Genomic DNA, 13,951 nt, shown 5'->3' with positions numbered 1-13,951 from the left:
ATAATTGCCAAGTCAACTAAAATATGAGAATTAGATTACTTTCATATGTACAGAGGATAGAAGTTGCTTTCTAGTAGTACATGCTATGCATGGGCAATCTTACAATTTAAGGCAGAGCCACTGACATCCATGATGATACTAAAATGATCATGCAATAATATAATCACGCATATGCTATTTTTATGTATTTGAATGTTGCCATCTCACACAAGTAAGTCATGGCATTTGCATGCTGACATCACCACACACATGTGATCATACCCCTTGTCCCCCCATGGACATCCATGGCAGAGCCAACCACAGAGAAATTTTTTTCCCAGCTGACCATCAACAAGCCATCATCATGAGAAATTAATTTCCACAGCACTGTGGTTATATACAATGAGGAATTTAGGCGAAATGAAGTTGAAAACAAGTACTACAACTCCATTAAAATTCCATGTAATCCCCCCCCCACAAATATAAAAGGAGCTGTAACAGCTACATCAAAAGGACAGTTATATGATTCTAAATTAATAATTAATATAACTCTACTAGTACATATGAATTTTGTGAACTCCTAAAGTACCCATATGCTTCTAATATTCAGATCCTACAACATGCGCTGCAAATATATTCTAGCAATATAATATAAAAATGCATGAAATAACATTGTACACTTTGCATCATCACTCCTATCTACAGTATTTTGGTCCTCAATGTCCAAATCCACTAAGTGCAGCCTTTGACACTCAAATGTCACCAAATGGATATATTTATTCTGCAATACAAGAAAACAATTCCTTTTCTATATCTGCTGAGACCATTTATTTGGTATGTTTATTTACCTTATTGATTTGATTTGAGTTTGGTTCCTTATGTGTATATGTGTGTGTGTGTGTACACAGTGGAAGAGTTTCCCTATAAATTTAAGCTCTAGAAGAATTTCTCTAGGCAGTAAAATTCTGGAAACTCTCCCAAAGGAAGGGAAAAATGCACCAATATAACTTCCTCAACAAGCTCAATTCAAGGAAGTTGCACTAATGCTCCTCTAAGATAGGCTCAGCTGTACCAGTAAAGACCCTTCACATTTAGGATATACTCCACCAGAAGAAAATTACAGGTAGTCCTCAACTTATGACCACAACTGAGACCCGAGCTTCCATCACTAAGTGATGCAGTCGTTAAGTGAGTCGCATCTGATTTTATGACCTTTTTGCTACGGTCAAGTGAATTACCATAGTCATTAAGTGAATCACACAGTTGCTAAGTGAATCTGACTTCCCACATTGACTTTGCTTGTCAGAAGCTGGCTGGGAAGGTCACAAATGGCAATCATATGACCCTAGGACGCTGCAACCGCTGTAAACGCATGCCAGTTGCCAAGCATCCAAATTTTGATCACGTCATCACAGGGATGCTGTCATGGTCATAAGTGCGAGGACCAGTCATAGGTCACTTTTTTCAGCACCACTGTAACTTCAAACAGTTGTTAAATGAATGGTCGAAAGTCGAGCACTACCTGTACTGCCAAACAAGCAATTTTATGTATCAAAGAACCATACCAACCTGGATTTCTTGGGCTTGGCTTTGGAGGAAGTCTCTAAGATGTTCTTCTTCTCTTTGGACTCCTTTGGGACTTTAGGCTCCCGAGGCTTCCGGGGTTTCTTGGCCCCTTCCTGCTTGGGCTCCTTGGGTTTTTTGGGCTCCTTGGGCTTTTTGGGATCTTTTGGTTCCTTAGGTTCTCTCTTCCTCTTTGGTTTTACTTCTTGCTCACTGCCCAGCTCCTGCTGCCCCAGCTCTTTTTTCCTTCGCTTCTTTTTTACCCCAGTACCCCCACCCCCATCGTCCTGCATCCCATTATGACAGGTTATCATATTCTGCACAGTCTCACTGGGTACCTCCACAGATAGCACATCTTGATGGTCCTTGTGGGCCAGGCTCACACTGGCCAAGTCAGAGATTGTCACCAAGTCACTCAAATCTTCCTGATCTGGACTTCCATCAAAAGGGGACCGTGGCTTGCATTCAAACGTGATGGAGGCATCAGACATTGGGGAATGACTCAATACTTTAAAATTTGGCAGCTATATAAAAAAAAGAACAGAAAGAAATATAATTGTAAATAGAAGTATTTAGTAGCTGGCAAAGAACCATTCTTGACGGGAGTATATAATGAAGTAAAGGAAATATATAATTTTTCAAAAAGCTGTTTCACAAATATTATTTTGGAGAAAGGCAGCAGAAAGCTTCACCCAGTAATCTTTCTTAACTCCAAAATATATATCCAACCGTTAGACTACTTAGCCTATTACTTTGTCTAATCCTAAATGTGTGTGAGATGAGGATGTATGAGAGAAACAGTCCATTTCCCAGCAACCTTTACTGCTTCAAGGCCCTTAATAAGGAACTGATAAACATGTATTCCAGGTCTCCCCAAAAAAGAATGGGGGATACTTGCATATTAAAAAGTTTATGAACTGCCCAACTCAGAATTCTAATTAAACACTGTAAGTTGTTATATATGATGTAGCTTCTTGAACATTTACAACAATGGAGAAATAACATCTAGAATTTAATGAAAGACTGCAAATTATGCCCATACAGGTAGTCCTCATTTAGCAACTACAATTGGGATCAGCAACTCGGCCGTTAAGCAAAGTGGTCACTAAGTAAAATCGAGATTGTGCTTATGAACTTATTTCAGCTTTCCTTTGCTTTACAGACCTGCAAAGGTTGTAAATGCGAGGATTGGTAGTAAAATTACTTTTTCATCACTGTCCTAACTGCGAACAGTTGCTAAACAAAGCAGTCACTAAACAAGGACTACCTGTACATATCTGTTCTTAACCTACTTCCATCCTCCACTCTGGTACAATATTAGCAAGAACTTCAAAAACCCACCAGCATGATTATGTATGAGAGGTATTAAGCAGAGTGTAAAAGATAACTTTTGGTATTATGGTAAAAGACCTGGTTCAACTGCTATTAGTACCCTATAATGACTACATTTTAACTAATAACACTATATTTCAGAAGAATTTGATCATTTATTCCCACTTGTGATAATTGAAATATTTTCCCAACCATTGTGTTGCTTTCAGTAGGCCATGTCAAAGAACTCTATGACCAGAATCCATGAAACATATAACAATCTAGTCAAAGTGGCCAGTCTTAGTGGTTATAACTTTTCCAAAGGAAAAAAAAATAAAGAAATAAGGTAAAGATAAAGCATTACTGTAAGGTATTAAAGTAAGAATTATTTTAAAACAATTCTTATGTGATTTGTTTTGTGAAATTTTTTACTGCATTTGGCAGATTTGTGTGTGTTTTAGCATATGTGATTATCAGTTTTGTAGTTAGCACCTCTTTGCTTTTATTTGGAAACTGAAATAAAAGTTGGCACACATTCTGTGGAGAACTTAATCTTCTTCTTTTTTTATATAAGTGCTGAAAAATGCTGGCCTTGAACTTAAGGGTTCAATTTTAAACAAAATTTGGACAAAAATCTCATTGAAATCAAGATTATTCTGATTATTTCAAATCTTCAGAACTGGAAATTCTCCCTATGCACTTTCTTCCCAAAATGTTTATAATGCAAGTAGTCCTCGCTTACTGACTCCCTCATTTAGCAATCATTTGAAGTTACGACAGTGTAAAAAACAAAAACAGCTTTGCGACCAATCCTTGCATTTATGACCATTGCAGCATCCTGCAGTCACATGATCGCCATCAGGCACTTTGCAACCAGTGCACATTTACAACTGTCATAGCATCCTGCGGTCTTGTGATCGCCATTCATCTGCTTTATAACTGGCTCCCAACAGAGTTAATGGAGAATATGGAAGTAAAATTGGAAGTCATGGTCATGTGATGTCTCACTTAATGACTGTGGTGCATTGCTTAACAATCAACTGGGAAGTGACACTGTAATTCTGTCATGGTCGCACAATTTTCTGCTTAGCGACCGGTCATGTGATTTTCTGCTTAGCAACCAAAACACACACCCTTCAAGAACAGTTTCAATACAGTATGTAATACAAAGAGACTAGTTTCACGCACTGTACTAAACTGTGAGATGACTGGTTTGCTTTTGACTTAAGGTTTGGGTAAGCCCAGCCACAATGATTTGTAAGTTATGGTTTATGGCTTAGTCTGGTATGTAAATCCTTTTACCTGCAATTTAATTTTAAAAAATAGTTCTGCAAATTATATTCCAGGTGGTAAAAAACCCCACAAAAATGAATTTCAGAATCAGGGCTAAGTCAAAACTATTTAATGCTGTTCATGAATGCATTTACCAATATTACTGGGGGCCAAATGTAGTGATTGCTTTTAAAGTACTCCCTCAGCCTTTACCTAGCCAAAAAGTACTCCCCTCTAGCCTTTACAACTGGAACAGCTATGAAGATGATTTTCAAACTGGATGGGCTGAAGGGAGTGGGAGGATGGAGGAAGTACTGGGAGGATTGCAAACTTTGGGTCCTCAGAGCTGGTGAATGTAAATCTGAAAGTCCCTTTTTAATTGTTTCCCTTAGAACTGGGATGTGTTGAAAAGTATATGTCTAAAAAGTTTAGAATATTTCCTCCCAGTAAGCCTAGGATCTCAAAGTAAGTTCAGCTTGACAGTGGAAAGTCTATCAAAATAATTTTGATTGTGAGCTCTTATACAAAAGGCATAAATAAGTAAGGAAAGTTTCAAAATGCATCTTGGATTGAATTAACTAATGCTATTGTCTGATCTGGAGTATGGCTTTTGGAATGCAATGGAATGAAATTAACATATGGAATCTTGATTCTCCCTGTATCAAAATTCACCCTTCAACACTATCTTCACCTTCCTCGCCTTCCAGGTCTCTGGTATACGAAATCCTGAAATTGGAAATCCTCAACTGTGCAAGCTGCCACACGCTGTACCTTTTGGGACAATAAAATATTAATATTTAGACTGGCTTCACCTACGTAGTGTGGCTGTTGGGCCCTTCTAAGCAGAAGGCCTTTCTGTTGAAGCCAGGGCCTGCTATCTTCCAAACCTAGCATGATACTATAACAGTTAACTCCTGACTTGCTCTCAACACTGATTCATTTTTGGTCCCTGTCTTCACCTAAAGTGTTACCTGTGTCTGAGATAACCATAACCTGACAATGTATTCTGCTTTTGATGAATTCTCACATGAACCAACAATGCCTGAGATGTTCATAAGAGTCCAAATAGCTATAAATTTCTCTAAAACTTTCTATTCATAAGACAGATGCACAAGTACACAATTTCTCTTTTTGCATATGGAATAAATGCACACTTTTTTTTTCTTTTACATGACATCCAAGGTAGTTCACCATCAGTGTGAAAGTAGGGGTCTTTTTGGATCTTATTTTTCAGTTGGAACAAGAAAAGATTAATGGGTACAAAAGGGAACTCTATACATTGTGCTTCGATGTAAGGGAAAGGAAAGGTATTTACAGAGGTTAGAAGGTGGCTGGGTGTGAGATTAGATTGTGATGTAGGGAATAGATTAATGAAGTATCAGAAGGTGGAGTGAAGGATGATGGAGAAGACTGAAGAGACAGAAAGACAAGGGCACTGGGAAAGCTGATAAGCTGATATGAAAGAGCACTTCTTATTACCAATGAGCAGCAAAAACAGCAAGTAAGGACTGCTGGTGTAGAATGAGAGCTCCAGTGTCACTAAGTGCAACTAATGAAGATGGACCAGTGGTATGGTGGCAACCATTGGTGAGTCAGCTAGTAAGAAGCCTCAGCAGTGAAAGGGTGGCCTTTATGAAGTGACAGGAACTTGGTAAAGGGCCTGGAAGGGCACTATGCTAACCCAGTCAATCTGATGAGCCCGCTAGGACAGCAGCAGCAGCTGTGAATTGCTGTCAGGCTCCCTGGAAGCATAGGAGAAGGAGTACTAATAAAAATGGCAACAAAGAAAGATCACTGGAGCTGCTGAGATGAAATTGGACAACTATTTGGAAGGCCCCTGGAGAGATGTTACATCCTAGCTACCACCATTACCATCACTGCCATGGCCATGGGTGGACTGAAAACAGATCTTGTGCCTTGTGCTTGGAAGGGGCAACAAGATGATATCACCATGAAGACAGATGAGGGACACAAGGGGAGGAAAGGTCCCTGCTGGAATTAGTACAGAAGGACATCTATTTCAAACCTACAGGTAGTCCTCGGGTTATGACAACAATTGGGATCAGAATTGCTGGTGCTAAGCAATGCGGTCATAAAGCACAACATTACGTAACCACATCACTTAACAGCAGCAATCCAGACAGTCCTGGTTGCCACTATAACCCCAAGATACATGGGTCATTAACTGGGAAGCAGTGAGAATCCCAGGTAAGGAGTGCAAGGGTGCTGCAGGAGGGTGAGGAGACCCTAGGAAGCCCAGCACAGGCTGCAGCCAAGTTGGGGAGGGAGTGTCGCAGTACATATCAACGCAGAGAGTCTGAGGGAAGGAGGGGGTGGCGCAGTGTGCAGGAAAGCCAAGGGCTTTCCAGAGTGACTTGCAATCTTCCCTGTCAGCTTCCCTATTGACTTTGCTTGTGGGAAGCTAGCAGGGAAGGTTGCAAATGGCAATCACGTGACCACAGGATGCTGCAAACCTAACTGCTACTTGGTTGCCAAGCACCCAAATTGCAATCACGTGACTGCAAGGGTGCTGCAATGGCTGGAACTTCAAGGACCAGTCGTAAGTACCACTTGTTCAGCTCTGTCACAACTTTGATTGCTGAACGAGCAGTCACTAAGAAAGGACTACTTGTAGTGGGAAAAAGATTTGTGGGGAGGGAGAGGCTCCTTGCAGGGTTCCTGGGAAGAATATATGTGTTTTATGATGGAAATATGATGGGATGGTTGTGCATGTGTAAGCAGCAAGAGTAGACCCAGGGGCTTTTGCCCAGCTTCAGCTGGTGCAGCAATTGAGGGTTTTTTGGATCAGAAAGTCCTGACAAGTTACTCTCATTAGGTTACTGCAATGCAGTCTATATAGGCCTGCCTTTGGGCAAGACTCAGAAACTATAACTGGTCCAAAATGAACTGGCCTGTCTGCTACCCAGGTACAGTAGTTATAGCAGTGTGATACCAATGCCTTGATTGCTGAACTGATTACCAGTTTGCTTCCAAGTCCAATTCAAAGTCTTGGTTACTACCTTCATAGTCCTATATCAGTGATGGTGAACTTATGACACGCATATCAAAGGTGACATGCCATGTTTTGGGTTACATGCCAGCATTCACCAACATGCGACAACAACTATTCTCCATGTTTGAGTTACCAAAGAAACTGAGTTTGTTTTACTTGTATTTCATTTTTGTAATTATTTGATGTTTCTTTATATAATACATAGTACCACACGTGATTGGACTGTACTTTTTTAAAATAAATGAATACGTAAATAATTGTTTCTCTTGTTCGGGGGGGGTGACATGCCAACAGAGTCAAGTTAGGCATTTTCTGAATTTTTTACATGTCAAGCCCAAAAGGTTCGCCAACACTGTCCTATATGGCTCAACTCCCAAGTCCTTAGAGAAGTATAATCCCACTGGAAAATTTGAGGGAGGGTATGCTGAGATTCTTCACCCCATGTGAAGTGGGAGAAGCGGTATCCCAACTATAAACCTTCTCAGGGGCTCCCCATGCACTCTTGAACACCTTGCGTCTTCAGATATAGAAAGCCCCTAGGCGCTTAAGACCTTATTATGCCATAGAGTATCTGGGAGCTGATGGTGGAAGGGCTGCCTGTAGATAGATAATTCTTTATAAAGAGATTCACTATGTTATATTTTTCTATTGTAGTTGTAAACTACCTTGAGACCTAGGGAGTATGTGACATATAAAACCATGTATAAATAAGTAAAGTACAGTGGTACCTCGGGTTACGAACGCCTCCGTTAACGAACTTTTTGGGTTACGACCAGCTCCGGCCGCAAAAATTTACCTTGGTTTGCGAACTCCGCCTCGGGGTACGAACAGGATACGCGACCATTTTCCCTCCCGTGACACGGTCCGCGGCCATTTTTCCGCCCCTGACACGTGGTCCGTGGCCATTTTTCCACCCCTGACACGTGGTCCGCGGCCATTTTCCGCCCCTGACACGTGGTTGTAGGGAGGGGGACTCTCCCTCCAAGCAATAGCTGCCTCCCTGTCCTCCACGCCAGAACGGATTAACGGTAATTACATTGAACCTTATAGGAAAATTTCCTTCGGGTTGCGACCAATTCGGGGTGCGACCAGAGTCACGGAACGAATTAAATTCGTAACCCGAGGTTCCACTGTAGTTGTTTTTAACACTTAATGCAATGTTGATTAATTTTACCATTCAACATCTTCAAAAAAACCCATGCACTAATTTAAATGTTGCTTAATTTGAACAATGAAAGAGAAAAAAGACTTGCATCAACCTGGAGGGGAAAAAAAAAGCAAAACTCAATACTAGAACACATTCTTTGCAGGATAAGATCCCAGTTCTGTCATTAGGACCTAGCTATTAGCCTTGATGGCAGTGTGACTGAAGCCTATCTGATGGGACACGTGGGCTTCCTTATGCAGTTGGTTGGCCACTATAAGAACAGACTGCTGGACCAGATGGACTAGGGGTCCAATGCAGCAGGGCACTGCTTATGTTCTTGTGTGCCTACAAGGAAGGTTATCAAAATTATTTCCTGTAACTTTGAGAGCTACTTCCATTCAGTTTCTGCAGGACCATATGAGAACAATATGAGTCAATAGTCTAACATATTGTAAGGCTACTCACCTTATTTCTATTAAAAGTCAGAGTAAGTGTATTCCTGCACATGTTCTTAATAAAAGTTGCCCTATTAATATGTATTTGTGTAATTCCTACTAAGTCTCAATTACTCTGTTCCTTTTGCATTATTAATTCTCCTTGATTTAGGAAAAGCTATTTTTGGTTAATTTTACATGATTGTATAGGTCTTCAGTAATCTAAAAGAAAATTAATGGCCGACTGCAAATTTTAAACAGCATAATCCTACTGAGAAATAAATTTTACTAAGTTAAACTTATTTCTAGAGTAGTATACACAATTGTTCATCATGGAGAAAAATCTATCTATGTGGACACTAAGAGTCAACAATGACTTGATGGCATATAATCAGTCAATCAATTCATGATTGCATACATACATTGCTGTTGTATGGTTTTGTCTCATGGTGTTTGCCATGCAGTCATGATGGAGTTGAGCATCATATAAATTTAATAAATAAGATTATGCCCATGTCTAAACATTATAAACCTTTAATTATTTTCCTTAAAAATCTTATGAATACAAAAAATGATTAAAAGTAAATAGAACTTTTAATTAAAAGTTCTGTTTTATACACTGCTGCAGTTCTTTTCCTCTTTTTCTATGCTTGCTCATTTTCTTTTCTGGATATGCCGTATAGAATACTTTCTACATAAGCAGCATGTGGAATTGTTTTTGTGCAAATTTGTTCATATAAATGAAAAACAAATTGTTGCAGCCCTACCCACATTTATACTATAGTCACTATAGTGATTTTTTTTAACAATCAGATCCTATGGAGTCATCTCATACTGCAAATTATTTCAGGCTTCCTTCAGGAAAGAATAACTAAAGATGCCAGGAGTAGAACTAGAATTATAAATGCCTGTGTTCTTAATACCATGTAGTTAGTACTGCCTAACATAGTTAGAAGCCACTAAAGTTATTAGTGCCTTCTGATTACATTAACATCTAAAATTCTATTCAAATGCAAAATGTAATTTATCTATGGTATATGATAGGCTATTATTAATGATTAGCCAGCACAATTTTTTCTTCTTTTCCCTCCTTCTAATGGGGACTTTGATATCTACTATAAATATTCCAACTTAGTTACAAGAATGGGTCTGTGTTCTATAAACTTGATATTATATTTGTTGAAACAAACTATTATTTCAAATTAATGTGTCACTCAACATGTTAATAAGAGGACTGTCAGTTTAGAATATTCTGAAACAATGTTCTGTACAGGCAAAGACCCCCCTTGCCATTATAATTTCAAAATATATACAGCATTTCATAGTCTGCAGAGAAAAATACTGGGAACTCAAGAACATCCATAGTAGAACAGAAGATCTGTGTTTCCCATCAGGAACTGCTGTGAACATAGAGTACTGCACTTTAAAGACAGACTGTCAAGATACGTAGACCTCAAAAATGTGACCTACTTCTTTAGCCATTTGCCTGTGTATTTGGAAAGTCGATAGAGCTCCTTAGGCAGTTTTGAAAAGCACTTCAAAGGAGGTCACTAAAATGTAATTAATCCACCATCCATGATGAATTGTTCAACAAAAATATGACTGGCTTACTACAGGCCATGGAACACTACACAAAAAAAATCCCAAGAGATACTTAACTTGTAGGTTTAACACTGCACATATCACGGGAGAAAGGATGCTGACTCTACCATATAGCTTTTTTTGTACACATCTTTCACCAATATTAATTTCTATGGCTAACTTGCAAAATAAAGAAAATGCATATGCAGAAGACAACCAACCAGAAGGCAGGTACAGCTTTGCTTTTTATTTTATTAAGTTTCAAAGTAAGAAGCTGTTCTTGATTTAAAAAGCAGTTTGCATCTTCAATGCTAAAATCAGCTCTTTCTGTTGACTTGGATTTGCTTCCACTGCTGTTTCAGAAGATGTCCCATCTTATCTAAGTACTAAACAGTGTAGCAACAGAACATGAATCAGAATGCAGTTGTGACAACTGTTTGCAAATTAAAAGAAAAAATCCAAAACAGACATAAGCTTGTCAAGATGTCTACAGGCACCAGCCTTCTATATTTCTGGGAATAAAGGACTAGACATCTTAATCATTTGAAGACATTTATTTATTTAACTATTTTTGGAGATTTATAATTTAGTGCAAGAGAACTAATCCAATGTTTTTTCAAATTAATATGCTAGCTCCACACAGCAAAACTTGCCCTAAGTTTCTTTAAACCATCCCTTCTTTCATCCACTTCCAGAATGAAAGGAGAAAAAAATGAAAGAAAACAAATGTTTAAAACTGCCCTTGCTATGACAGACACTGATAACAGACAAGTAAATATATATACTTGCCACTTTTTGATAGACTCTTCTCAAGTGTACCAAGCACTCTAAGTACCAACACTATATTCTGGAACAGAATTAACATGGCAAATCAAAGTGACTTTGACTTTTCAGATAAACCAGAGAGCTCAATGCTGTTTCACAATCCAATATGCCACCAATACAAGTTGTATCAAGCTAACTTTTAATATTTAAAGACAGATTAAATAAAAACACTCAGTTAAAATTATTAAGAATCATAAATCTACAAACTTGTGTGACAAGGTAAGCCGCATCTCTAGGCCCACTCACCTAACCCTCTGATGGAGAAGGTACCCAAAGGAGGTTTACAAAGCTGCAAAAAGGAGAGAAAAAGACAAAGGGCTGGAGGGTAATTTTGATTATTGCAGATAGTAAAGCACAAATATTTCCCATCCTGTAAGGCTGTGGTAGCATTTTTAACATGCTTCCTTTCTCCTTCCAAAATAACGCAGTTCAGAGAAGACATATTTCACAGTTCATCAACAATATATGCTCCAAGCCACCTCACTAGAAACTATTAGTAAAGAGAAGGAGGTGATGTAAATACAGTTCTAGCCAAGGCTTCAGTACTTTACAGATAAAAATAGACTTCCAAGGTAAAGCATAAATCTTTGTATACCAGCTCTAACGCATAAAAGGCAACACACACAAAAGGCAACAATACAGATTCTCCAAGGCAAAAGGAAGTCTCAAAATGAAGTAAAATATGCAGGTGAACAAGATGTACAAAACAGACCTTCAGAATACATTTGCCACAACCAGTGCTACCTGACAAAATGTTGATTCACTGCTGTTGTAAGAATTGCTTGGCAATTTATTAAACAAACTGTAGAGAAAGAACATAGGGGGTTGATCTGTGGCCTTTGCAGAGCACTTAGCTTCCTCTATTTCACAGGCGCTCTTTCCCCTCTATTTCTTACAGCCACTTCTGCTCTCATGCTCCCTTTATTTTGGCAAACAACTCAATGGTTGGCTGCCAAAGAGTGAGAGCAACCTCACTGAGAAAGGGGATGCAAGGGAGAATTTTTCCCATAGCACTCACTGGTATCCTGCTAATCAACACATAAACATGAGCACTAGTGCGCTTGGGAAGGAAGATACATGTCTACCTCTCCTACGTAGCAAGGAATGCAGTCCTGCCCCATCCTACACTGAGCTTTGAAAACAAGTAGCAGCAGCAAATCACTGGGTTGCTTTGATGCTGCTCTGAAGCACAAAGGCGCATTCCAAACTCCTCAAATTCTATCTTAGGAAAAATAAACAAATAATTTCTACACACAAGGAACTCAGGTTCAGTGAGAGTTCTTGCAGTTTCCAAGAGCAAGAGCCACATAATCAAGATACGCTCTTTGTCATCTAAGTATTTTTATTCAGACAAATAAGGAGAGGTATTCTTCTTATCTCCTAGGCCTCTGTGTTGTACATTTCTCATTTGGTATTGGCAGTCATCAGAATCAAAAACATTTATTGGCGCTTATCATAGTTGTAGGTCCCTTGGCCCAATTTTTTTCAATTGCCAAAATGTGAGTATCCTTATAAAAAATAAAATTAAGTTCTAAGGGTACAAGTTATGCTCAGCTTTGAAGAAAACAGTCCCTTGAACAATATAGGCAGAATTCTACACTGTATATTGGATATATGACCAAAAATAAAACAAAAACCCAAATTATTTTAACAGCAGGAGAAAGAACAGTATAAAAAAACAATGTAACAATTATCAGTTCAGGTCAATATTCTCAATATTTTATTTATGTATTTAAATTTATTGGCCACCTGTGGGCTCTACATGGTATATAAAACTGGAAAAAACATAAAAACAGCTAAAAATATTAAATCAGACAGAGAGGAAAAACTAAAATGATCTAATAAACAACAAAATCAGTAAAACAAAACAGGGGCCTTAAACAAATAATAAAAATCACCCCCAGGCCTGGAGGCCAAAGCCAGATTTTCTACAACCCTAGGAAAGAGGGTGCCGTCCTTATCTCTTACTCCTCAACATGTTTAATGTATTATACATAAAAAATTGAGATTCCAAATTCAGGGACAGCAATTTTTATAAGTCCCAACGCATATATGAAATGAGGCCACGGCCAGTTCATATAGCAAAATTCCTGTATTTCTCCACATGAAAGATGCCCTTTATCTAGCTGAGCTATTCATCCTGTTGGATTCACAACTTTTTTACTGAGATATAATCTGATTCTATAGATGTTTACAACTACTAAATCTCTATTCCCCACCTCTGGCTTTAACCATAGAAATACACCTCTGCACCTGTAAAAGGAGATGAAATTATACAATTGATAAAACATGTAAAGTGGAAAGGAAAGAGAATAATGAAAATCAAACAGCCACATCTGAAAGAACAAACAAAACTTAGCTAGAAAACAGGTGAGTGCACGCTGCTCCGTGAAGACAAGATTTGGGATATGAGGCTAATTAAAATCAAAGACAAAACTTTAGAAGCAGGATCAGCAGTTGAGAAGGCCTGAACTAATTTTGTTTCTTTTACTTCTTTTATTGTTAAAGCCATACTCCAGAAATGGCATAAGTTGTTTGCCAATGTTGTTTTAGGACTTTTGTTTTAGAACAGGTTTAAAAGAACAAATTCCTTTATAAGAAACCAACCTTTAAAGATTCCTATTGAAAAGACAGCAGAGTACAAATCATATGCACATTAGTTTATTCCATACTTCCAAATGTACCCCAAACCCCAAAATTCATATAGTCACCCTATGTATGTGTGCAATTATGCACATGCACAAGAGCCATGCACCCATACATTACAACAGCCTCTATGTTGTCAATTATTTGGGCATATTTATTTTCACGAGGAGTACCACTGTA

At 38.5% G+C, this 13,951-nt stretch overlaps 1 protein-coding gene across 7 annotated transcripts in view; it reads right to left on the bottom strand.

Moving 5' to 3' along the window:
* The window catches only part of CHD6 (chromodomain helicase DNA binding protein 6), a 146,506-nt gene that overhangs the window by 83,705 nt on the left and 48,850 nt on the right, over positions 1–13,951 (bottom strand). For 6 of the 7 annotated variants that reach the window (XM_088154339.1, XM_025166561.2, XM_025166647.2 and 3 more), the window contains one exon: positions 1,549–2,066. In XM_088154339.1, the coding sequence (XP_088010465.1) occupies positions 1,549–2,066 (518 nt within the window). Of the gene's footprint in view, positions 1–1,548; positions 2,067–11,371; positions 11,415–13,951 lie in introns of all 7 variants that reach the window. The other variant, XM_088154341.1, reaches the window with a different exon arrangement.

This window comes from Python bivittatus, unplaced genomic scaffold (genome assembly GCF_059951505.1).
Source record: "Python bivittatus isolate LINGU-HERP-01145 unplaced genomic scaffold, Pbiv_v1 ctg000700_np1212, whole genome shotgun sequence".
Lineage (NCBI taxonomy): Eukaryota > Metazoa > Chordata > Lepidosauria > Squamata > Pythonidae > Python > Python bivittatus.
The sequence above is the reverse complement of the archived record's forward strand: the minus strand, read 5'-3'. Positions and strand labels throughout refer to the sequence as shown.